The following is a 23,198-nucleotide window of genomic DNA, read 5'->3' as shown; positions in this document are numbered from 1 at the left end:
CTCAGGCTCTGCTAATTTAAGTCAGCCACGGATATTCATTTACAGTATTTAAATGTCTTCCACTTAAAATAGATCAATCCTTTGGCTTTCAATTGAACCCAGTTAATTTACAGTAATAGCTGGAAGCCTGGTTGGTAGATGACTCATTTTGTCAATTACTAGGCAAAAAACTGCATCGAATGACATTGAGGCAGCATGGAAAACATATCTTATTCATTGTGTGATGAGCATAACTTACTTTTAATTACATTTGGGACATTCTAGCTCATTCATACTGCCTAAACACTCAGGGACAAAATTCGAGTACTGAGTTACTGTTTATCAGCAAAATGGAGGTGATCTGGGGGTGCTGCTGTGGGATTGCCGCCTTGCCTGGTCTGCTGAGGGTGATGGGTAGGCTTCCTGAATGATCCTTTGCAGAGGATTGGGATGGGGTGTGCCTTCCTCAGCAGAAGGCAGCACGTGCCCCTCAGCGGCAGTCTGCTCAGCAGGTCAGCCTGGCACAGATCAAAGCAAAAGTGTCTATACCGTGTTTCTCAGACTAACTTGCTCTCAACTAAACAGCATAGCAGTCCTCTCCCAAATCACCATATACCCCAGAGCATAGCACTAGTTGCAGGGCCTGGAGAGCAGTAAGACAGACCAAACCACTTGCAGTCAAGATCATCCAAGGCAAGCCCCCCAGACCCGGCATCACCATGTCCCGACTGCATATTCTGGGCAGAAACACACTTCCCAGGGAGTGTGCTCCAAGGCCCGGGCCAGCCTGAGTGGCAGGGGCAGACTGTTCATCATGGGGGAGAAGGCTGGAAGCTGTGCAGCCCCAGAAACATGGCAGAGACAGCCGTGTGGAAGAATAGCCCTGTGGTTCAGTGCTGCAGACCCTGGGCTGCGGAGAGGCAGGGTCCCCCTGGACTCCTCACAGCATGGAGTGGAGGCCACGCAGCACTGCCTACCAAGGGCTCCCAGTTCTGAAGCAGAGGCTTTTCCACACCTGCCATGTGGGCTCCAAAGAGCTAAGGGCAGAGTTAGCATCTAGGTGGGGCAGAAATTGACACCAACATCTGCCTGAGTCTTGGGTCAGAGAACGTACTGGAAAGAAGTGGCTGACCAGTGAAGACTCACTCCCCTATAGGAAGCTCAGAGCACATGGCCTATGATGGCTGGTTCCCTTCTGAATGCATCAGCCCTCGACAGCAGTTAACCGATGCAGCTACCAAATGGGCATCAGAGGGAGTAGGCTTAGTTCTCCCTGAGCTCCTCCAGCTAGAACACCAGGTATTTTAAGGAGGCAAAGAGACCTACCATTCAGTCCATTGAGCCAAGGAGGAAGGGGGGCATTTTCACACTCCCAGGACCTCCCACTGCCCAGCGGAGATCCTTTACAGACTGGGCATTTGGCCAGGGACAGTGGGAGCCATGACCCCTCTCGGACAGTGACCTGTATCCTTGCTGGGTTTCTTGTGCTCCAGTCCAAAGGGTCAGGCAGGAAGGGGGTTCTCCACAGCCATCGTAGCTGGAGGCCAGAACCCAGACCTTCTGCCATGCCCTGCTCAGAGCTCTGACCATGAGAGCTAGGCAGATCCCAGCAGCCTGTGCCCCCAAGGCTGTATCACAAGTAGATGGACCTGCCCTCTCATTGCTTTTCCTTCCCAACATCCAGTCAGAGGAGCAAGAGAATAATCATTAATTAAATGGCTTTGCATAGAAATACAGTGTTTCAATAGTACTATGATTTTATTTATTTTTTAAAATAAATTTATTTATTTATTTATGGTGCGTTAGGTCTTCGTTACTGTGCGCGGGCTTTCTCTAGTTGCGGTGAGCGGGAGCTACTCTTCATTGCGGCGCAGGGGTTTCTCTTTGCGGTGGCTTCTCTTGTTGTGGAGCACGGGATCTAGGCGCTCAGGCTTCAGTAGTTGTGGCTTGCAGGCTCTAGAGCGCAGGCTCAGCAGTTGTGACGCATGGGCTTAGTTGCTCCGCGCCATGTGGGATCTTCCTGGACCAGGGCTTGAACCTGTGTCCCCTGCATTGGCAGGCGGATTCTTAACTGCTGCGCCACCAGGGAAGTCCCAGTACTATGATTTTAAAACTTTTTTATTGGGCCAGGTGAGCAGTCTGGGACAAAATTATCTGAAATGTGTTTACTCAAAATAACATCTAGGGCTTCCCTAGTGGCGCAGTGGTTAAGAATCTGCCTGCCAATGCAGGGGACACGGGTTCAAGCCCTGGTCCGGGAAGATCCCCATGCCGCGGAGCAACTGGGCCTGTGCGCCACAACTACTGAAGCCCGCACGCCTAGAGCCCGTGCTCCGCAACAAGAGAAGCCACCACAATGAGAAGCCCGCGTACCGCAATGAAGAGTAGCCCCTGCTCACCGCAACTAGAGAAAGCCCGTGCGCAGCAACAAAGACCCAACATAGCCAAAAATAAATAAATAAAAATAAATTTATAAAAAAAAATAAAATGACATCTAATTAGTCAAAATAAACAATGCTGAATATTCCTGAAATCCCAGCACCTAAACAAAATAACAGTTTACCTCTTGCTATGGCAAGTCTGCTGTGGATAAGGTGGCAGCTTCATCTGTTTCTGTGCCCTCTAAGCTTGACACAGTGAGGGAGGGAGGAGAGAAGGATGGAGGTTACATTTCTAAAGGCCCAGGCCCAGAAGTAGATGAAGTCATACCGCCTAGTCCCAGTGGCCAGAGCCCTGTCACCACTAGAGGGTTCAGGAAGCCGCCCTTGTAAGCATTCTGGTCCACTGGTCACAAGCATTCATTCCTCTGTGTCCCTAGAAAGCTACTTGGCACTCCAGCACTGGGCCCATCACAGTGACACAGAGAGGCTAAGACACTAAATCTAGTGAGTGCTGGCTTCACACAGACACTTTGCAACATGGCATGCATCTTTTTCTCATGAACATGATCACAGGCATTAATGACAAGGGCCTGGGGGGTGATTGTATTGGGACCCCTTGCCTGGGTGGAGCCCGAGGTTTCACAGTGCTGGGACCATAGACACAGCCTCAATCCTATAGCCTCTGGGAGGCTCAGGAATCACTCAGGGAGAGTCAGGCATTCATGATTTGGGGCAGAGCCTAGATCAGAGTCCTGGAGTGGCACAGAACTACTGCAGGGAAAACCAGGACCACTGGAGGAAGACCCACCCACCCTGGAGAGGACATTCCCTCCAAGGTTGGGAGAGACTGTTAACGGTGAGGCTGGAGGGTTGCTGAGGGCTCTGCCCAGACCCCAGGCTTAGTGCCGCAAGTCTGCCCCAGGCCCTGGGTCCCAGGCTCACCCTTGATCCCAGCTAGACTTGTATGGGCTCAGGCCCTAGGCTGGGTGGCCTTCCTGGTGAGGGCTTCAGGGCCTGTGGCCATCTGGGGTGGTTCAGGAAGGTGCAGGGAGCTGGTGCTCAGACCCCAAATCCCGTGCTTTCTGCCAAGCACAGTGCTGTCCCTCCAACACTCTGCCCCGAGGGGCACCCCTCACGGGCTGACAGATTCTATCAGGAGACCAGGTGTAGCCCCGACATGGTGGTGAAGCGGGACGCGGAGACGTGTGGAGCACACCAAGTGCATTTGGAGTGCACAGGAGGCAGCCTCTGGCTGGAATCGGTTGGGAGAATCTTCAGGATGAAGTCCTGAGCAAAGAATGAGGCCAGAGAAGTGACTCATCTCAACTCCTTAGGGAGGGAAGGTACCCCAACCAAGAAGCAATTTGTCTCCAACTTTTAGGTTGCCTTTTTAAATATCTACATTTTGGACAGTAATGGACCCTGGTTAAAGGCTTGTATGATAAGAAGGAGGAGGATGTTTCCCAGCTTGGCACTGAACTTCATTCTGATCTGCGTTATTTAAAATCTGGAGTGATTCAGTTCTTGGTTGGGTGTCAGAGGCTAAAGCTTTTTAAGATTGATCTGAGGCCACAATCAGAATAATAGGAGATAAAGAACCCTGAGTGATTGCTTTTAAAAACGTGTGCAATTTTCCAAGATGCTGCCAGTGGAGAATCTTATCATGCCACTTGTTAAGAAGCATTTCAGAAGTTGGTTCTTCAGACAGTCTCCCTCTAGACAAGATGAAAAATGAAGACTTCCCAGAGAGCCAGCTTTGATCAGGTAGGAGAGAGAGCTGGATTAGAGTGTGAAGTTCACGGAACGATCAGGAAGCCCAAAACCCAGACCAGTGGTAGAAGGGCAGACACCCCGGCCCCTGCAGGAGGTCCCACCAGGATTGTCACCGCAAACTATGAAGGAGGAACCCAGTCCTTCACCATCCTGGGACTCCTGAATCTACACCATACCTTATTTTGTGGCACAAGTGATAGTGTTATTGGGGGAGGGATTGTTCCTAGAGACAAACCAAATGAACAGGCATAGCGGCCAAAATGGTTGTAAAATAATAATTATGACAAGTACTCATTCATATTCATTCAGCCTTTAGCTCTTTACAAAGCACCAGCTCAGGCAGCCCAGTGAGGACAAAAGGACAGAGGTTAATGTCCTCATTGTACAGGTAATAAAACCAGGCATCAGCCCTGGACCCGCTTGAGTCCCACATTAAGTGTCAATGTCACAATAATTACAAACCCCTATAATTATTTTTAAATGTTTATATGTATTCCAGCTCCTGTAAAATGGTTATAAGCAGACTCTATTCCTTGGCTATGTAATAACTCACAAATCACAATAGCGCTTCACAATTGTGCTTCTGACATTGTATTTAAGAAGTCTTTGCCTAACCAGAGTCATAAAGGTTTTCTACCAGAAGTTTTATCGCCTTATGATTTTACTTTTAGGTATATGATTTATTTTGAGTATATTTTTGTGTGTGATGTCAGGCATGGATCAAAGTTCATTTTTTTACACAAGAATATAAAATTGTTCCACCACCATTTACTGAAAATACCATCCTGCTATCCATACTCCACTGAACTGCCTTTGAACCTTTGTCAAAAATTCATTTGTTTGGGCTTCCCTGGTGGCGCAGTGGTTGGGAGTCCACCTGCTGATGCAGCGGACACGGGTTCGTGCCTCGGTCCGGAAAGATCCCACATGCTGCGGGGCGGCTGGGCCCGTGATACATGGCCGCTGGGCCTGCGCGTCCGGAGCCTGTGCTCCACAATGGGAGAGGCCACAGCAGTAAGAGGCCCGCGTACCGAAAAAAAAAAAAGAAAAAAAAAAAAAAATCCATTTGTTTGTTTGTTTGTTTCTGAACCTTCTATTCTGTTTTATTAACTTCTTTGTCTATCTTAATGCCAATATTACAATGTTTTGATTACTATAGCTTTATAGTAAGTCCTGAAATCCAGAAGTATTAGATCTCCAACTTTGTTATTCTGTTTCAAAGTTGTCTGACTGTAGTAGGTCCTTTATATTTCTATATGAATTTTAGAATCATGTTCTATAGGTCATGTCCTATAAAACACTACTGGGATTCTGACTGGGATTGCTTTGAATCTTTAGGCCAATTTGGAGAGAATTGACATCTTAACAATAGTAAGTCCTCTGGCCAGTAAACACGGTATATCTCTTCAGTTGGTTCTATCTTCTTTCAATTCTCCCAGCAATGATTTTTAGTTCTCAGTGCACAGATCTTGAAGATCTTTCATCATATTTATCCCCAAGTATTTCATATTTTGGGGTGCAAGTAAAATGGTTTTGATTTTCAATTTCCAATTGTTCATTGCTAATAGAGAGAGATACTCCTTAAATTTGTGCATTTGTCTTGTATCCTGAAACCTTACCAAAATCATTTATTAATTCTAGTAGCTTTTTTTTTGTAAAGTTTCAGCAGATTTTCTACATAGACAATTATGTTGTTTGTAGAAACACTTTCACTTCTTCCTTTCCAATTTGGACAAATTTTATTTCTTTTTCTCACCTTATAACAACAGCTAGGACTCGTACAATATTTAATAGAAATAAGAAGAAGAAACATCATTGTCTTGATCTTGGTCTTAGGGGAAAAGCTTTTAGTATGATATTAGCTTTTCGTTTTTCAGAGATACCCTTTATCAGGTTGAGGAAGTTCTCTTTTATTCTAGTTTGCTGAGAATTTTTATCAGGAATGGATGTTGAATTTTGTCAAATGCTTTTTTTTTTTTTGCATCTATCGAGATGATCTTTTCTCTTTTCTAGTTTATAAATATGGTTAATTACATTGATTGATTTTGGTTTGTTAAACCAACTTTGCATACTTGGGATAAACCCCAGTTGGTCATTATTTTCCTTTCTATATATTGTTGAACTTGATTTGCTAAAATTTTGTTGAGAATTTTTGTTCCTGAGCGATATTGGTTTACAGTGTTCTTTTCTTATAATGTCTTCGGCTGTTCTATATCACAGTAATGTTGGCCTCATAAAATGCACTGGAAACCATGCCTTTTTTTCACTTTTCAAAAAGAATTTGTGTAGTATTGGTGTTATTTCTTCCTTAAATATTTGGTAGAATTCACCAGTGAAATCATCTGAGTTTGGAGTTTTCCTTGTGGGAAGGTTTTTAGCTACAAATTCCATTTCTTTGTATTTATATTTATTTTTGCTGTGTTGGGTCTTTGTTTCTGTGCCAGGACTTTCTCCAGTTGTGGCAAGCGGGGGCCACTCTTCATCATGGTGCGTGGGCCTCTCACTGTTGCGGCCTCTCTTGTTGCGGAGCACAGGCTCTGGACGCGCAGGCTCAGTAGTTGTGGCTCACGGGCCCAGTTGCTCCGTGGCATGTGGGATCCTCCCAGACCAGGGCTCGAACCCGTGTCCCCTGCGTTAGCAGGCAGATTCTCAACCACTGTGCCACCAAGGGAAGCCCCCAAATTCCAGTTCTTTACTAGATATGGGGCTATTTAACTATTTCTTCTTGACTGAGCTTCAGTAGTTTGTGTCTTCTTTTATCCACTTCATCTAAATTTCCAAATTTATTAACATAATGTTTTCCTTAACATTATCTTATCTTTTTAATACCTGAAGAATCTGTGGTGAGGTCACCTCTCTAATTCCAGATATTGACAGTTTATCTTCTCTCTTTTTCCTGATTAGTCTTGCTAGAGACTTATCAATTTTATTGATCTTCTCAAAGAACTAGCTTTTAGTTTCATTGGCTTCATTATTTTTTTATTTTTCATTTTATTTATAGCCACTCTGATCTTTATTTTTTCATTTTTTTACATTGGGTTTAATTTGCTCTTCTTTGTGTCATTTCTTAAGGTAGAAGCTGAGGTCATTGATTGAAGCCTTTCTTCTTTTGTGATATCAACATTTAGTGCTATAATTTACCCCCTAACTACTCCTCTAGAGGCATGTAACAAAATTTTATATGTTGTGTTTTCATTTTTATCCAGTTCAAAGCACTTTCTAATTTTCCTTTTTGATGTTTTTCTTTGATGTATGGGTTATTTAGAAATGCATTAATTGGTTTCCAAATGTTTGGGAATTGTCCAGAAATTTTTCTGTTATTGATTTCTAACTTAATTCCATTGTGATCAGAGAACATATGTTGTATTTGAACTTTTTTCCATTTTTTAAGACTTGTTTATGGCCATCTTAATAAAAGTTTCATGGACATTTGAAAACACGTGTATTCTACTGTTGAGGAAGGCAGCAATTAGGTCAAATTGGTTGATAGTGTTTTTTCAGGTCATTTATATCCTTACTGATTTTTTTGTCTACTTGTTTTCTCAATTATTGATAAATAGATAATGAACTTTTTTTACTTTAATCGTCTACTTCCTATTGCTCCATTAATCTTCATTCCTTTCCTTTTTTCTGTCTAATATCATTTTCTTTCTGCCTAATTGTCTTTAACAATTCTTGTAGTATGAGTCTGCTAATGATGCATTATTTCCTATTTGTTTTGTGTATCTTAAAAGGTCTTTACTTAGCCTTTATTTTTGAGGGATACTTTTACTGGATTCAGAATACGAGGTTGACAGATTTTCCTTTCAATACCATTAAAGATGTTGTTCCACTGATTTCTTAACTTACATTGTTTCTGATAAGAAATTTGCTGTCATCCTCACATTTGCTCCTCTGTATATATTGTATCATTCACCTCTGGCTGCTTTTAAGAGTTTCTTTTCATGACTGGGTTTGAGCCACTTGATTATGCCTTCATATACTTACTTTTCTTTATGTTTCTTATGCTTGGGGCTCATTGCACTTCTTGGATCTGTGGGTTTATACTGTACATAAATTTGGAAAAGTTTCAGCTATAATTTCTTCACAAATATTTTTCAGTTCCCCCCTCCTTGTCCAGAGACTCGAATTACATGTAAATTACACTGCTTGAAGTTATCCCATATCTCACTGATGCCCTGTTCATTCTTTTTACTTCTCTTTTCTCTTTGTTTCATTTTGAGTAGTTTCTATGGCTATATTTTCAAGTTCTCTAGTCTTTTCATCTGCAACATTGAATCTGCTGTTAATCCCACTCATTGTATTTTTTATTTGCACATTGTACTTTTCATCTCTAAAATGTAGATTTGAGACATTTTTTTACATCCGCCATTGAGGGAGTCACCATATCCTCTGGCCTCAGTCAGATTTTCAGATGTCTGTAGTTCCACCCAACATCTTGACTATCATTTCGTAAAAGACCCCAAGCTAGAAACACCCAGCTAAGCCATTCCAAATTTCCTGGTCTACAGAAACCCTGTAAGAGAATAAAGGTTTATTGTTGTTTTTACCTACCAAGATTTAGGGTAATTTGTTATGTTGCAATAGATAACTAAGACATTCAGAATCTGACATAGGAAGCTTTCTGAATTCTGAGCATCTTCACCAGTCCCTGAAGGTTGTACCACATCCTAGGTGCCCCATTGCTGGGTTTAGACAAATGAGAGGGAGCAAGGCTAATCACTGGGCTTCTTCCCCTCCACCTGCAGTGTTCCTAGAGTTTGTATTTATTACGCTGTAGAAATGATGGATTTTGAATAAACCATCTAAGCTGACACTAATATAAGAAATATACTCTCTCCCAAAGTTGCTCTCTGAGAGAAACAGTTTCTGGAGCTTTTGTCTGGGGCCTCCACTGGATACCCACGGGTCCTCTCAAGCTGGTACATTCACAAGGGCTGGGGAGGGAGCTTTGGTGAGCCAGCACTAGGCCTGGAGTGGAGCTCGGTTACACACAGACAGAATAGCACATCCTTTGACCATTACTCCCTTAAGCTAGAGATGAATGAAGTCATTGGCAGCCTCTCAGGACAAACTTGGATATGCAGACTGAGTAAATAGCAAAACAGAGCAAATGCACATAGCTCAGACGCAGGGGGAGGGGGAGAGGGGACTAACCTTTGTGGGAAGCTGTCGTGTGACTGGAGTTTGCACGATCTCTTTCTGCACCCAGCTGCCCATCTGTGCAGTTGTAGGTGCAAATGGTGTGTCTGGTCCCTTCCCAGGCCCAGCAGGAAGGAGACCAGCCACCCCCTCCAAAGTGCTAACACTCACTTTGGGCTCCTCAGGGAAAGCCCGGACCCCTCTAGTCCAGGGCACGATCTGAGTGGCTGGAGGTACTCCTTGTCCTTCGGAACTGCACGTGTCCAAGGCACAGCAGCTCAACCAAAACCTGGCTCTCGAAAGCCAGCAGGAAGATATCGGATCATTTTAACCCTCACAACAGCCTCATTAGGTAGATACTGTTATTATCCTTATTTTACACTTGAGGAAACTGATGTGCTGAATAAGCTTATGGAAAAGGCACCTTCCTTTGGCTACTTACTCTAAGCGCCCCTAGAGAGCGGTTGTCAACGTGTATCCCCGGGGGCCAGCAGCATCAGAAACCTGGTTAGAAATGCAGATTCTCCTTTTTCGTTTCTCTCTTTTTTTTTTTTTTCGGCCACATTACACCGCTTGTGGGATCTTAATTCCCCAACCAGGGATTGAACCCCGGGCCATGAAAGTGCCGAGTCCTAACCACTGGACCAGCAGAGAAATCCCCAGATTCTCCTTCTTTCTCCAGACCTATAGAGTCAGAAACCCCAGGGGTAGTTCTATTAGTGCTATGCTTACCAGCCAGTTGCTAAACATTTCCACTATTAGAAATTAAATCATACAGACCTACAATTAAATAAATTATATTAAAAACAAAGGTAATTAATGGATAAACAGCAAGGTCCTACTGTATAGCACAGGGAACTATATTCAATATCTTGTCATAAACCATAATGGAAAATAATATGAAAAAGAATATGTATATAAACACACACATATATATATAACTGAATCACTTTACTGAATACCTGAAACTAACACAATGTTGTAAATCAACTATACTTCAATAAAATACATTAAAAAAATAAAGATAATCAGTCCTCAAAATGTATCACCCCCTAATTGTTTGATTTCATTTACTCCTATCTATGCTCTAGAGCCTGTTGACCCCTATGGTATCCACGTGGCAGGAACACTGCGGTGCATTTCTTCCCAGTGCCACATTCAATGACGACATGAAATCAGCCATGGAGGGTATTTATATCACAGAAGTTGGCAAACACTACAAATCAGCTTGCCTTATTTTTTTTGGAGAACCTGTTGTTAAACACTTACTGCAAGACCACCAAACTTGGTACTCCGTGTTTTAACAAGCCCTGGGGTGACTCTCATGCCCTCTCAAGGTTGAGACCTAGCCCGAGGGTCTCAGCTGGATGCTTCATACTGACTTCTACGTGTCTTTCATCACAGCCTTAACAAATGACATACCGGAAAGGGGAAAGCAGACTCCCTCTGCTCTCCTGCCCCCTTCCTCTCCCCTCCCCTTTTCTTCCCCACTCCCAGCCCTCCCCCGACAAGTGCTTGAGCAAAATGCTGGGATCAAAGCCGTGCTCTTAACCCGTGGGAAGCAGGAGGGATCTGGGTGACCAAAAGCCAGTTCTGAGGGCCCCTTGCAGTAATGGGGGCCACACTGGGATTCTTCTGAGTGAGTGATGAGCAGTGGGTCCCAAAGGCACAGCCTGGCTCTCCAGGGCAGCTTCTTGCACACAAAGTCAGCCGGCAGCTGCTGTCACAAATACAGGAGGGAAAGTGCTCCATCATCAGACACCCCCGGAGTGCACGTCCCCGCTTGCCCTTGCCAGCAGTGGGACCAGGAGACTGGTTGCTTCACCTCTCCGACCTCCATCTGCTTGCCCAAGATGATAGGAATAGTAGTACTCACCCCTGTGGGGCCTCTAGAAAGATTAAATCCAATAGTTTAGACAAAGAGCCAGGAATATAGTACAAGCTCTGTAAACAAGGGTTATTACTGCTTTTCCATTTAGCTGGAGTAGAAAGTAATGTCAATGTCAATATTGTTACTCCCATTTTATGGATGACAGATATTGAGGCATAGAGGGAAAAAAACCCAAAGTGCTCAGAAGTACTCAGAGACAGTTACTGAAACAGCAAACACCAGAGACCCTTCCCGTTAGCCAGTGATGGGTCTCATCCACATCCTGTAATGAACACGTTTCCCCATCCTGGGGTTGCAGCCCTGATTTATTCCCACTAGCCCTCGGTTTCCTAGAAAGACACCGTTAGTTCAGTTACAGCGATTACCATCTGGTTCTCTGGTTTATTGCTATAATTTCTCTAAAGCAAGCATCCGTAGGTAAAGACGCCGTTCTGCCTTTACGGTGCTTAAATGAGAAAAGGCATCTCCATGTGTCCGTGCAGCACAAGACTCCAGCAGCCACGTGGAGCCTCCAGTCACCTTGAAAGCCAGGAATTGCCTGGAAAAGATGGGAGTGGAAAGAAGAGCGCTCCATGAGTACACATGGGGGTGGGGACTGGAGGCAACCGTGTGGATACAGCAAGTGACCGCGCCAGTCACCTGGGCAAGTGCAGATGCAGGGATGCTGTTCCCCCACCCAGTGTGGAGCCCTGACACACAGTAATAGCTGGGGTTTATTTAGCAAATAAACAGCTTTCACTATGCCAGGTACTGCTCTGAGGGCTTCCCAAGTACTAATTCACTTAATGCTCACAACAGCCCTGGAAAGGACAATTATTATTCCTATTTCACAGATAAGGAAATTGGGAAGTTGCACAGAGAGGTTAAATACTTTGCCTGAGGTCACACAGCCAGTAAGTAGGTGAGCCAGGATTTGAACCCAGGCAGTTAGACTGTAGGTATGGTACCTTCTTCGCGGTAGCTGACTCCCACGTAACAGGTAAAGAAATGAAATCTCACCCAGCCAGGAGGGGGGCAATACTGGGCTCACACAGATCTGTGCATCCTTTCCCCCATGTTACCGCCTGGACAGTTACATACAAGAAACCTTCCTCTCCCTGACTCTCCTGCCCCAGAAAGCCTGCAAATGGGCACATTCCCCCCCCCCCGCCCCCGCCCCAATAATGGAGCCTTCCTCCCTGCTCCTGACTTGGGCTTACCATGCCTTAACCAGGAGAGTGACAACCCTGGGCAGTCCTCTGTGGGCAGAGCTCCTCCAAGGGTGTCAGAAGGTAGTGTCGGCCCACTCGAGCAGGGACCCCATGCAGGGCCTCATGTGCGCTCGGTCCCTGCCATGGAGAGGAGGCCTGTGCTCCTCCCGGCACCCAGCCTGCCCATCCAGGTCCTGGAGGGCTGGGACTCTGACCCGCAGCTTCACCCTCTGCTCCCCAGAGCCCTGACCGCAGAAGCCCTTTCCCAGCCATCTCACGCTCTCGTGTTTGTGTTTGTCTCTCTATTTAGGGCTTTATTTCTCTACAAGGGACCCAGGTGACTGAACTTCTTCCTGGCCCTGAGGACCCGGGAAAGCACCTCTTTGAGATCAGCCCAGGTAGGCTTGAGCACCCTTCAGCTCTGTGCTGGGGCTGGCCCTGGTGGCCCCAATGGCAGTGTCACTGCCCCTCTGGCCTGGGAAGGGCTACCTCCGCAACACTCCTCTCTGTGAGAACGCCAGCGCTGTCTCCAAGCACAATTCGGAAATTTGAGCCAAATCTAGAGGATATTACACATTTGGGGAGAATTTAGAAAATCCAGTCAATTATCTAGATAATTAGCTTCTGGTGAGAGGAAAGTGTGGATTTTTAAGTTCAAAATAAAACAAGGGAGGTAACCAATCCACGGGGACACCTTAGAGTGAAGGTCCAAACACAGTATCTGGGTCACATGCAAATAAGTCCAGGGAAAACCACTAGCACAGGTTCAGAGCATTAAAATAAGCTCTGTCATGAATCCCAGAACAAAGCATTGCAATGTGGTGGGAGGAACGGGAGTAATTTAACTCAAAGAACCGCCGTCATGTTAGCAGTTACAAAGTAGGTTTTTAAAGTTCCCAGTTTTAAAATGTGGTTCTTATTGAACTAAGTAAGCGTGTCTTGCAAATGAGTCAGTTTACAGGGGGGCTGGCTGGTGAGGTAGTATTTTACTAAGCTTGGCCTCCCCCTGTTGCAGAGCCTCAGGCAAGGATCTGAGCAGTTCATCCTGAGGTGACCCCAAAAAGCACGAGAAAGGGAGCAGGAAGGGAGAGGCAGCAGGGTGAGCTGGTGCCACTGGGGGTGCCCGGGGCTCAGTTCCAATGAACCGACTCAGAGGTGTCTCACCCAAGGAGTGAGGAGGCTGGGGGTTTACCCCCCAAGTCCCACCGGCCATTAACTGAGAGCTGCTCCCTGGGAGGCTGACTCTGGCATTTCTGGCCCGCCCTGCGCTTGGCCAAGCTCCCTGCCTTCAGAGAAGGCCTTCAGGCAGAGCCGCAGGTGCTTGAGGAAAGAGGCTGCCAGTGTGGATGGGAACAGTGAGTGCCCAGGGGTCTGGGCAGAGCACCGAGAGCAGAGGCTACAGGCAGCTAGTCATCACACCCTATCATGTGCCAATCGAATCTAGACTTCCTTCTGGGAAGTGGTGGCTGTGGATCGAGTGTGCTAGGGCCTGTGGGGTCTGTGAGCCAGTAAGTTTACAGTCTCAGAGAGGCAGAGCCACACAACCCCTCTGACGAAGTGACCTGGCTATGGGCTGTGCACCAGGGGACGCATCAGCCCAGGCTCAGGCCAGCAAGCTATGGCCCACTGGGAGCAGGACTGAGCGAATCCAAGCCTGGGGCAGGGTGTGCTCACCTTTGCTCTGTCCATACTGGGAACTCCAGGAGGTACAGGCTGCAGGTGAAGTGCAGGGAGACCCTCCCAACTGCCTGCCGCATATGCAGAATTCAAGTACCGTGGTTTCATTTGGGTATTTCATCTACTGCAGGAATCTTGTTGCTGAAAGGACACATTAGAAGGTGGCAACAGAGGGATCCCAGGGCATGGAGTGGAAAGTAGAGGCTTGGTTGATTATGGAACAGGAGTAAAGGTTTCTGCCAAGAAGGTAGAGAAGAAATGAAGGAGGGGAGTGAGGTAGGAGGGCCCTGCCATGTAGGGGAGGGGGAGCTGGACACATGGAAGGAAGGCTTGGGGAGGGGCCGGGAGCCTGGGCCTGGGAGTTGGGGAGGGCTGAGGTGAGGCCAGAGCCACAAGGTGGAGGTCAGCACGTACCACCATGAAGTCAGAAAGGCACTGGACGTGTGCCCCCAGGGACCGGATGGGAATGGTCACCAGTGCGCATGCTCTTTATCTGGGTCAGAGCTACAAGAATTTCTTTGACTCTGTGGGGAAGACCCATTTGCCACATAAGGGAACACATTCACAGGTTCCAGGGCTTAGGACGTGGACATCTTTGTGGGGCCATTATTCTGCTACCACAGTACTCAAAACATCCCTCTAAGGTAAGGGGTACTTCCATGCCTATTTTATAAAAAAGGACACCGGGGGTTAGAAAGGATTGGTGACTTGCCCAAGGACACACAGCTGGATGGCAGTAGGGTCAGGGCTTCTACCTGGGCAGTCTGACTTCCAAAGCCACACACTTATGCTGCCCTTCAACACAGGTACCTGGTACAGGTCTGGCCTTTTTTCTATGTGGGTGGGCCCGAGAGGTCTCAGGACACGGGTATAGAAGGAAAGGCTCCTCACACCCCTTTTTCCCAAGCACAGCAGTGGTCGAAGCACCAAATGTATGCAGGTTCGAAGCGCCGCCCTCTTGCCTTTGGATGTGCAGCCGCTCCTGAAAGCCGGGGGTGGGGGTGGAGGGTAGCTGTGAGACCACTCAGGGAAAGCAGGTCAGGTGGTAGGCAGTGCAGAGCCCCAGGCAGCCTTTGGGAAGCGCTGAAAGGAAAGACTTAGTCGCTTCCGCTTCCGTTGGATGCATCTTTCTGGCCCCGGAAAGCCGAGCTGCAGTGCGCGTCTGCCACACCCAATACCTCAGAGGGAGGGAAACTTGACAACTCTTGGACATGTGATAGAAACCCAAGAACGATAATGCATGAGATCAGTGACATGAATTTTAAGTCATAGCTCTATTCATGCTCTTTAACAGTATAAAAAAATCACAATTTTTCAAGATAGAATTTAAAATATGAGGAAAATTATACTGTGAGTGCCATCTAGTGGAGAGATGCGCCAATTTCATGACAGGCCTCGCGTGTCCTCCAGCCAGCCCCCGCGTGTCCTCCAGCCAGCCCCCAGCCATCTCAGTCAGCCAGGCCCCACCTCTGATTCTTGACGGGCTCCGACCGCCACTAAATAGTGGGGCTGCGGCTTGAGCCAGTTCTAGCCCCAGAGCCCCGCATCCACCAATAGTCTGAGGCTGGTTCCTGGGTCAGTCCGGAAGGAGCCAGGCCCCAGAAGGGGCTGGGATTCGAGGACGCTCGGTCTCCTTCCCACTCGGGCCTCTTCTCTAGCCTGGCAGTTGCTCCCCTCCCAGGGAGGGGCAAAGCAGCCCCTCCCAGCCCTTTGAAAGCCGTCTGCCCCTTAGAGACTTGATCCTTTTGGCCTCCCAGACCATCACTGCTTGGCACTGCGGGCATCTGAGCACAGGCAAGCTTAGGCCTTCCTCCGAACCTACAAGGATGGGGGAAGGGGTGGAGAGGCCTGCTTTGGCGCTCTGGACAAAAAGTTGCTAAACCCACAACTTGTGCTTATGTTTGATGGGTCGAGTTGGGTGATCCCTAGAAGTCGTCTCGCTAACATCCTTATTCTAGTATTACCTTGATGCTACCACAGGGAGGCAAGCCCACTGACTACAGGCATTCAGACGGGAGCCCTAAGTCGTGCTGGCGAGTGACTGCTGGTCTATCACGGCTTCTCCACTGCTGGGCATGTCTTTCCAGAGTCCCCGATGGCAGGTGGCAGAAGCCAGCTCTGACAAATGCAGACAAAGGGGGAAATGGCCAGAGGCTATGGGGCCACACAGAATCAGCCCATGGGAAGCTGGAGAGATGCGTGTGGAAGGGGCAGGCGGCGGGGCTGCTCAGGGCCCCCGGAGCCAGGAGGAGAGAGTGGTAGGTGCTCTGAGCGGGGAAGGCCGAATCCCACAGGCTCTTCAGTCCCGGCTGTGTCGATGGCTCAGGGTCTGAGGTGGCTGTGTTTACGCCATGTGCCTGCCACTGGTGACACTGGGGTGGTGAGGAAAGGCCTGTCCACTCCAGTGCCTGGACAGACCCGCCCACAAAGGCTCACACAGTAGGCACAAGGACCCCCCAGAGGAACTCAGGTGCTTCCAGGGAAAGGAGAGGAGGTGCCCTGCATCAGACACAGTCCATGGCTGTTTCTTTAGGGACCAAGTGTCCACACTGACCGTGGCTCTTTCTGCAAGTCCACACCGGGGTCCCAGGTCCAAATGCCTTTCCCGGCAGCATATCCTCCTGGAGTGCGAGGGCCCCAGCGTGCGGGGATGACCTGGGTGAAACACGAAGGCCGCCCGGAATCTCAGGGCGGGAAAGTGCTGTCTTCTGGAGCAGGAGGACACGACACGGAGGGTGTCACAGCGGCTCTGACATCTGGGCCCAGTTCCCATCGCAGAGCGCCTGTCTGCTTTGTGCCCCACAGACCACATTTCTCAAGATAAAGTGCTGGAGGCTTTGGTGGGGAAACTGCCCAGTTCAGAGGTCTGGCAGGTGCCATGCTCTCCCACAGAGCCCCCCGCTGCCTCCTTCTACCACGTTGCTTGGGATCCCCACCCACTCCCCAGACACCAGGTGGGCATCTTGCGGGCAATGGGCCTGGGCAGGGATGGCTTTGAGGCCTTGGGTTTTCAGCTCCACCCAGGCATTGGTACGAGTAAAGTGAGCAATGGCACTCCATGGAAGCTGGGGAGACAGTGGAGTGTACCCGGGCTTGCCAGCGATGCCGCTGTTCCCTAGGGGCAGACATCTGCACGCAGAAAGGAAGGTTCCAGGGGAGAGAGTGGGGAGGCCGAGTGCACGTGCCATGTCCCTGTTTGCGCCTGTTTTCTGCCCTCTTCCAACAGGGCACGTGTGACCACACAGCAGCTAGCTCTGACCAGTGTTCCAGACTGTCCTCTCCAAAGTCAGGGAGGACTGGACAGAAGCCCGACCCTGCCGCCCAGGGCCTGCTTGGTTTTGGACAAGTCACTCAATGTCCCCGTGCCTCTGTCTCATGACTTCTAATTTGGAGACAATAAAGCCAAGTGCCTTGGGTTTGGTGAGGTTGCAGGGGGAGCCTAGTGCCTGGCTCAGTGTAGATGCCAACATTTTTCTATTCTTCCCTCCTCTCTGCAGTCTGTCTGTTTATCATTATTATTAATAACAACAACACAGTTCCCGCTTAGCTATCACCTGTAAGTTATCAGTCCTAATACTGTGTGATGAGTGCCCCAGTAGGGGTGTCCCCAGGGCTGAGAGCCCAGAGCAGAGGGTGAGGGTGGCTCGCCTGGGTGGTTAGGGAAGATTTCACCCAAGCTAAACCTTGACAGGGAAGTGAAAATGACCCAGCTGAGCAAACAAGAGAAGGTCATCCCCAAATGATGGGGGGATAGAGTACACAAAGGCACAGAGGCCTGGGGAAGTATTCTGTGGGGGAGACTCGCGGTGTAGAGGACCAAGGAGGAAAGGGGGGCGGGGGCCAGGTCACGAAGGGCCTTGGATGCTGGACACAGAGGCTTGGACTTTAGCCACTGCACTTCTTCAGCAGGCAGGAGGGATGGTTAAAATCAGAACTGTGTGTTAGCAAAACCACTAATGTAATGATGGGGGGATTGCAAGGACCCGGCTGGAGATGAGGAGGTAAGCTGCCACTCCTCGTTACCACCGTCCATGCTCTGCCCGGACCCTCGCCCCAGCCAATGTCCACAGAGGAGACCACCCTGCCCTGCCAAAGCGCTCACCGTCGGGGAGGCAACTCAGAAGCCAGGCCACTTAAAGCGGAGCTCTGATTCTTCCTGTGCAGTTCCAAGCTCGTGCGCCAAGTTCTTAGCAAGGGGGCCCTGATCAGCATATGCTCTTGGGATCTGAGTGGGTCCCACACCCAGCTCAGTCTCTAACTTGCTGGGGAAACCAGATCAGATTCCCTTGGTTTCTCCAACTGCAGGATAAGAGGGCCTCCGAGGTGTCCACCTGCCCTAGTAGAATGGTGCCAGAAGAATGGCCTTCCATAAGCAAGCGTCCCCTGCGAGAACGGGTTCCAGCAGTTTCTTACGGCTACACTGGATCTTTGAAGCCTCTCTCAGGCATTGAGCTTGCAGCTGCCTGTCCTTATCCGCCTGCAGCTTGAAGCAGATAGGAGAACTGCTGCCTGCTATCTGTGAGGCCTGACCTTGGAGCGAAGCCAGCACACACAGATTACTCTGTAGAAGTAGACTGATACGGTGCTCCTGACATCCCCAGAGCATCGCTCATCTCCTCAGCCGCCTCCTGAGCAGGATGCCGATCCCAGCCTATCTCGGCACCTGGTACCAGCCAGCCGGCATATCAGCCTGACCCCGGGTGGCCCTGCTGAGTTTGCCTGCAGAGCGCCAGACGATGGGTAATGACTAGAAATGAAATTAGATGAGCAGTTCACAAGCGCTCCCCACCCCTGAGGGTGGGAGAATCAGCAAATACAGGAGTGGTTTCTGGAACTTCCCTGCTTTGTGGTCTGGCCCTACTGTCTTAACCTCACTTCTCTTAACAAAACACAGGACCAGGTATGGGAAACTCCCACTGATGTCTCTGGAAACAGATGCCCTTGAAGAGGAGGTTGCAGTTCATTCCTTTTGGCCAAAATCATGTTCTAGAGCAGCCCTGTTCAATAGAAATATAAAGCAAGCCGCGCTTGTGATGAAATTGATGATCCCCTTGCTCAGCTACGCCAGCTGCATTTCAAGTTCTCAGCAGCCACGTGTGTGTGGTGGAGCCGTACTGCACAGCACAGACCTGGATGCGGAGGCGACTGGGTGCAATGCCTGACATAGAATAGGTGCTCAGCAGGTACTCCTAAAATGAAGGGGAGGGAGGAAGGAGGAGGAACAACTGGGGGAAAAGCCTAGGTTTTTTTGGGTTTTTTTTAATATAATAGTGTTTATTTATTTTTACTTGTTGACAGTTTGCTTTATTTATTTATTTATTTATGGCTGTGTTGGGTCTTCGTTTCTGTGCGGGGGCCACTCTTCATGGCGGTGCGCGGACCTCTCACTATCGCAGCCTCTCTTGTTGTGGAGCACAGGCTCCAGACGCGCAGGCTCAGTAATTGTGGCTCACGGGCCTAGTTGCTCCGCGGCATGTGGGATCCTCCCAGACCAGGGCTCGAACCCGTGTCCCCTGCATTGGCAGGCAGATTCTCAACCACTGTGCCACCAGGGAAACCCAAAGCCTAGGTTTTGAAGTCAGACACCAAGATTCACAGTTTAGTTCCACCACACACTAATGGCAAGAACTTGGGCCAATAACTTACATTCTCTGAGTCTCATTTTCATCATCTGATAATAGAAAGAAAACTACCTACTTGGCAAGAAGGATGTGAACATCAAGTGAACTAAGATACGTGGATGTGCAGAGAACACTCCTCTGCTCTCCACCAGCCCGTTCTCTCTCTCCCCTTCCTCCCTCCCTCCTTCTTTCCTCTCTCCTCTCTCTCTCCCTCCCTCTCTCCCTTTCTTTCAACTCCTCTTTACCATATACAAACAAACTTCAAATAAGATTTCAAATTTCTTTAGTTTATGGCTTTCAAAACAAACAAATCCCAGCTCTCCAGCAGTTGTTCTCAAGTTTTCCTGCATAGCAGAATCCCCTGGAGCACTTATCAAAACCTAGAATGCTGGGCTCATCCCCAAAGTTACTGATTCCAGGGTCTGGGATGGGGCCAGAGGACCTGCATTTCGAATGCGCTCCCAGGTGATGCTGCGCTGCTGGCCTGGGACCACACTTTGACAGATTGAAAGGGGGCTCATGGAAGAAAGGGGAAATTTTATATCTGATGCCTTTAATGGTGCTCTTTCCCTGCTTTTTTGGAGGCGGAACGCTGCGTTTTTACTTTGCACTGGGCCCCACAAATTAGGTACTTGGTCCTGCGTACAGTGGAGGGGCAGCTACAGGAGCAAGGAGCCCAGAGGCTGTGTCCATGGAGACATGAGTCTGGAATAAAGGAGGTGATGATCCCAGCACTGTGCTTGAGGGCCTTATGCAAACGAAGCTGAGCTGCTCCACTGTGGTAGGAAGAGGGCACCAAGGGGCTTGACGGCCTCACGAAGCACTGTGACACGGGAGCAGGTGTAGCTATTCTTTGTAGGGGCCTAGGGCCAGACCAGGCACGGGGTTTTCTATTTGCCGTTTAAATGGCGCACTCCCTTGGGTGGAGGAGATACTCGTGGGATGAGAGGAGACCACTCACAGGCACCCAGGGTACCCCGAGGTGCAGCGCACACTCCCACCAGCTGCGGGTCTCCCTCTCGGCAGCCACTGGACCGCGGCGCCGTGCACCTTCCTGGGTGAGGGAGTCCAACCAGGCATCTCCCTTTCCCGCAGCCCGATGCCCTACCCTGTGCACTGGTGCTGTCAACCAAGGCCGGGACTGTCACCACCGTGCTCCACCCTGAGACTGTGCTGGGTTGGTGGCCCTGACCCCAGCCCTCTGCCAGACTAGGGGAAGGGGGTGGCAGCAGTCACTGGGGGGAGGGGGAAGGGGGGCTGTTGGCCTGGGGCACCAGGAAACAGTGGGTGGCTCAGCACCCCTGGAAGCAGGAGGCTGCCAGGGGCAGGACCACCAGAGAATTGAGGTTCCAAGCCCTTGCACATGCTCCCCTGGCCCATCAGAGTTCACTTATAAAACACAAATTTAAAGGCAAAATGGTTGACAACCTCAAGACAGCCACCAGAGAGCAGTGAATTCCTAACACAGGGTCCTTCTGAGTAGGGACCCTGTGCACCTGCCCTGGTCGCAGGCCCTTCAGCCCTGACTGTGGGCTACTGGACGTAAACGCAGGACCTGACTTTCTGTTCTCTTGCTCTAGACTCCAGCCTGTGAGCTCAGCCTAACACCCCTGTTGATCTCTTCTTGCAAATTCACTAGCCCTCAGAGCCTCCAGTCATAAATGAATTCAGTGCACATCTTATCAGTGTCTTTATCCTATTCATAAACTTGGCAACCAGAAGGGATGTGGCTTTTCCAGGCGCTGAGCGTGCTACACCCATCATAGCCCAGCCCTGTGTTCTTCCCGTCCATCCCTTGCCCTGGGCCCGAAGCCACTGCTGCCCTGTCCTCTCCCTTTGGGCCTGTTAATAGAGATGCTCCTGCACTTGCTGAAGTCTCCGCTTCTCCCACATCCTGATCCACTAAGGCAGAGGGGCCTTTAAATGGAACTGCCGCCACCCCAGAGGGCATCAGGGAATGTTGCCCTCGGAGGCAGTGCCTGCATCCCTTGCAAATCAAGGCTGTGGTCCGTTAGGTGATTAGACTGAAGCCACCTCTCTTGAATGAGGCCAATCAGAAATTGCCTTTAGCGGCCCACCCAGGGCTGCCCACCACCAGGGCAGCCTGGCTTCCTGAGTGCGTAACACGGTCCTTACCCCAGTGCGCTGGCTCAGCCTCACCTTGGCAAGTGTGACACTCTGCCTGACCCACGGCCTCCTGATCAGCACAGTGAGGGCCACCTGCATGGCCTGCGGGGACTCCAGGAAGTGTCCTGCCCTGGCTTGGGGAGGCGCGTGGATCCAGACTCCAGGCTTGCCACTGTCATCCTCGTCCCAGCCAGGTGACCCACCTTCTCCCACCTCAGGGCTCCTCGTTCAGAGCCGCACCTGCTTCTGTGCACCTTTCATGCACGATTGAAAGTACCTCTTGGTTTTTGACCTTCTTCTCTTTTGGGGGCAGTTACGTTTCTCTCATCAGACTTAGGTCTCCTCGGGGGCGGGGTCCATGTCTGATTCACACCTGCAACTTCAGCCCGGTGCTCAGTGTCTGGCCCAGACGAGGAGCACGGGAGGAGACACGCACAGTTGTGCCAATATCCTGGGGCATGAGAGAGCTTGGCTAACTCTGAGCCATTCGCCGTGGGTTAGATCCCAAAGAGCCTTGGCATTTGGACAGTCTTATAAGCAATGAGGAGCCACTGAAGGTTCTTAAACAGGGGAAAGTTATGATCGTATTTAGCAACAATGAGAAGACCGGACTGGCGTGGGTGGTAACAAGGGAGACCCGAAACCAGTTGGGGGGGGCTGCTTTAATAGAGCAGCAGGCACTGGGTACTGACAAGTTGGAACCAAGCTGTGGCTGGGAGGATGGGGGATGGCTGGGAGGCAGAAAGGCCAGACCCGGTGAGGGACAGGATGCTGGAGGTGAAGTCCAAAATGACTGCCAGGCTGCTGGGCAACTAAAAAAGGACAGACAGGGAGAAGAAGTTTGGGAATGAAGATGACTGGGTCATTGTGAGGTCACGGAAGCCCAGACTAGCAGCTGTGACAACCTGGATTCAGTTTTGCAGCCCTCAGTTCCACTCCCACGTCGTCCGATGTTCCATCCCTCCCCCATTGTAAGTGATGCTCTTTCTCTATTCGAGACAAAGATCTAGGAAGCCCTTCCAGACTCCACTCCCACATGCTCCCACAAACCCCTCCCTGCGATGCGTCTTTTTAATGATAGAGTTCAAAAACCAGACCCAGAACTTACTAGCTATGTGACCTTGGTCAATTGCTAACTTCACTGTGCCTCAGTTTCCTCATATATAAAATGAGAATAATTAAAGTATACCTATACCTTGGGTATATCTATATCTTGGGTTAGGGATGGGGGTAAAGGGGTTGGGTGTGACTATAAAGGAGGAGCAGAGGGAGCCTTACTCTGATGATATAGTTAAGTAACTTAATGGTGGTGATAGTTTCATGTAGCTACACATGTGATAAAACTGCATAGACCCCTCCCCTGCCTCATTACACACACACACACACACACACACACACACACACACACACACACACA

The 23,198-nt window shown here is 49.3% G+C and overlaps 1 protein-coding gene across 6 annotated transcripts in view; it reads left to right on the top strand.

Moving 5' to 3' along the window:
* ARHGAP22 (Rho GTPase activating protein 22) overlaps positions 1 to 23,198 on the top strand; it is a 194,756-nt gene that overhangs the window by 70,894 nt on the left and 100,664 nt on the right. For 5 of the 6 annotated variants that reach the window (XR_003431126.1, XM_027098536.1, XM_027098534.1 and 2 more), the window contains exon 3: positions 12,667 to 12,754. The exons of the other annotated variant lie outside the window; for it this stretch is intronic. Coding sequence is in view for 4 of the 5 variants with exons in the window: in XM_027098536.1 (XP_026954337.1) it covers positions 12,667 to 12,754 (88 nt within the window). In the remaining variant the exon portion in view is untranslated. The remainder of the gene's footprint in view (positions 1 to 12,666; positions 12,755 to 23,198) is intronic. 6 annotated transcript variants of the gene reach the window in all.

The sequence above is a fragment of the Aethalodelphis obliquidens genome, unplaced genomic scaffold (assembly GCF_003676395.1).
Source record: "Aethalodelphis obliquidens isolate GAN/ISIS:26980383/991018 unplaced genomic scaffold, ASM367639v1 scaffold124, whole genome shotgun sequence".
NCBI classification, from domain to species: domain Eukaryota; kingdom Metazoa; phylum Chordata; class Mammalia; order Artiodactyla; family Delphinidae; genus Aethalodelphis; species Aethalodelphis obliquidens.
This window is presented reverse-complemented; position numbering and strand designations above follow the sequence as displayed.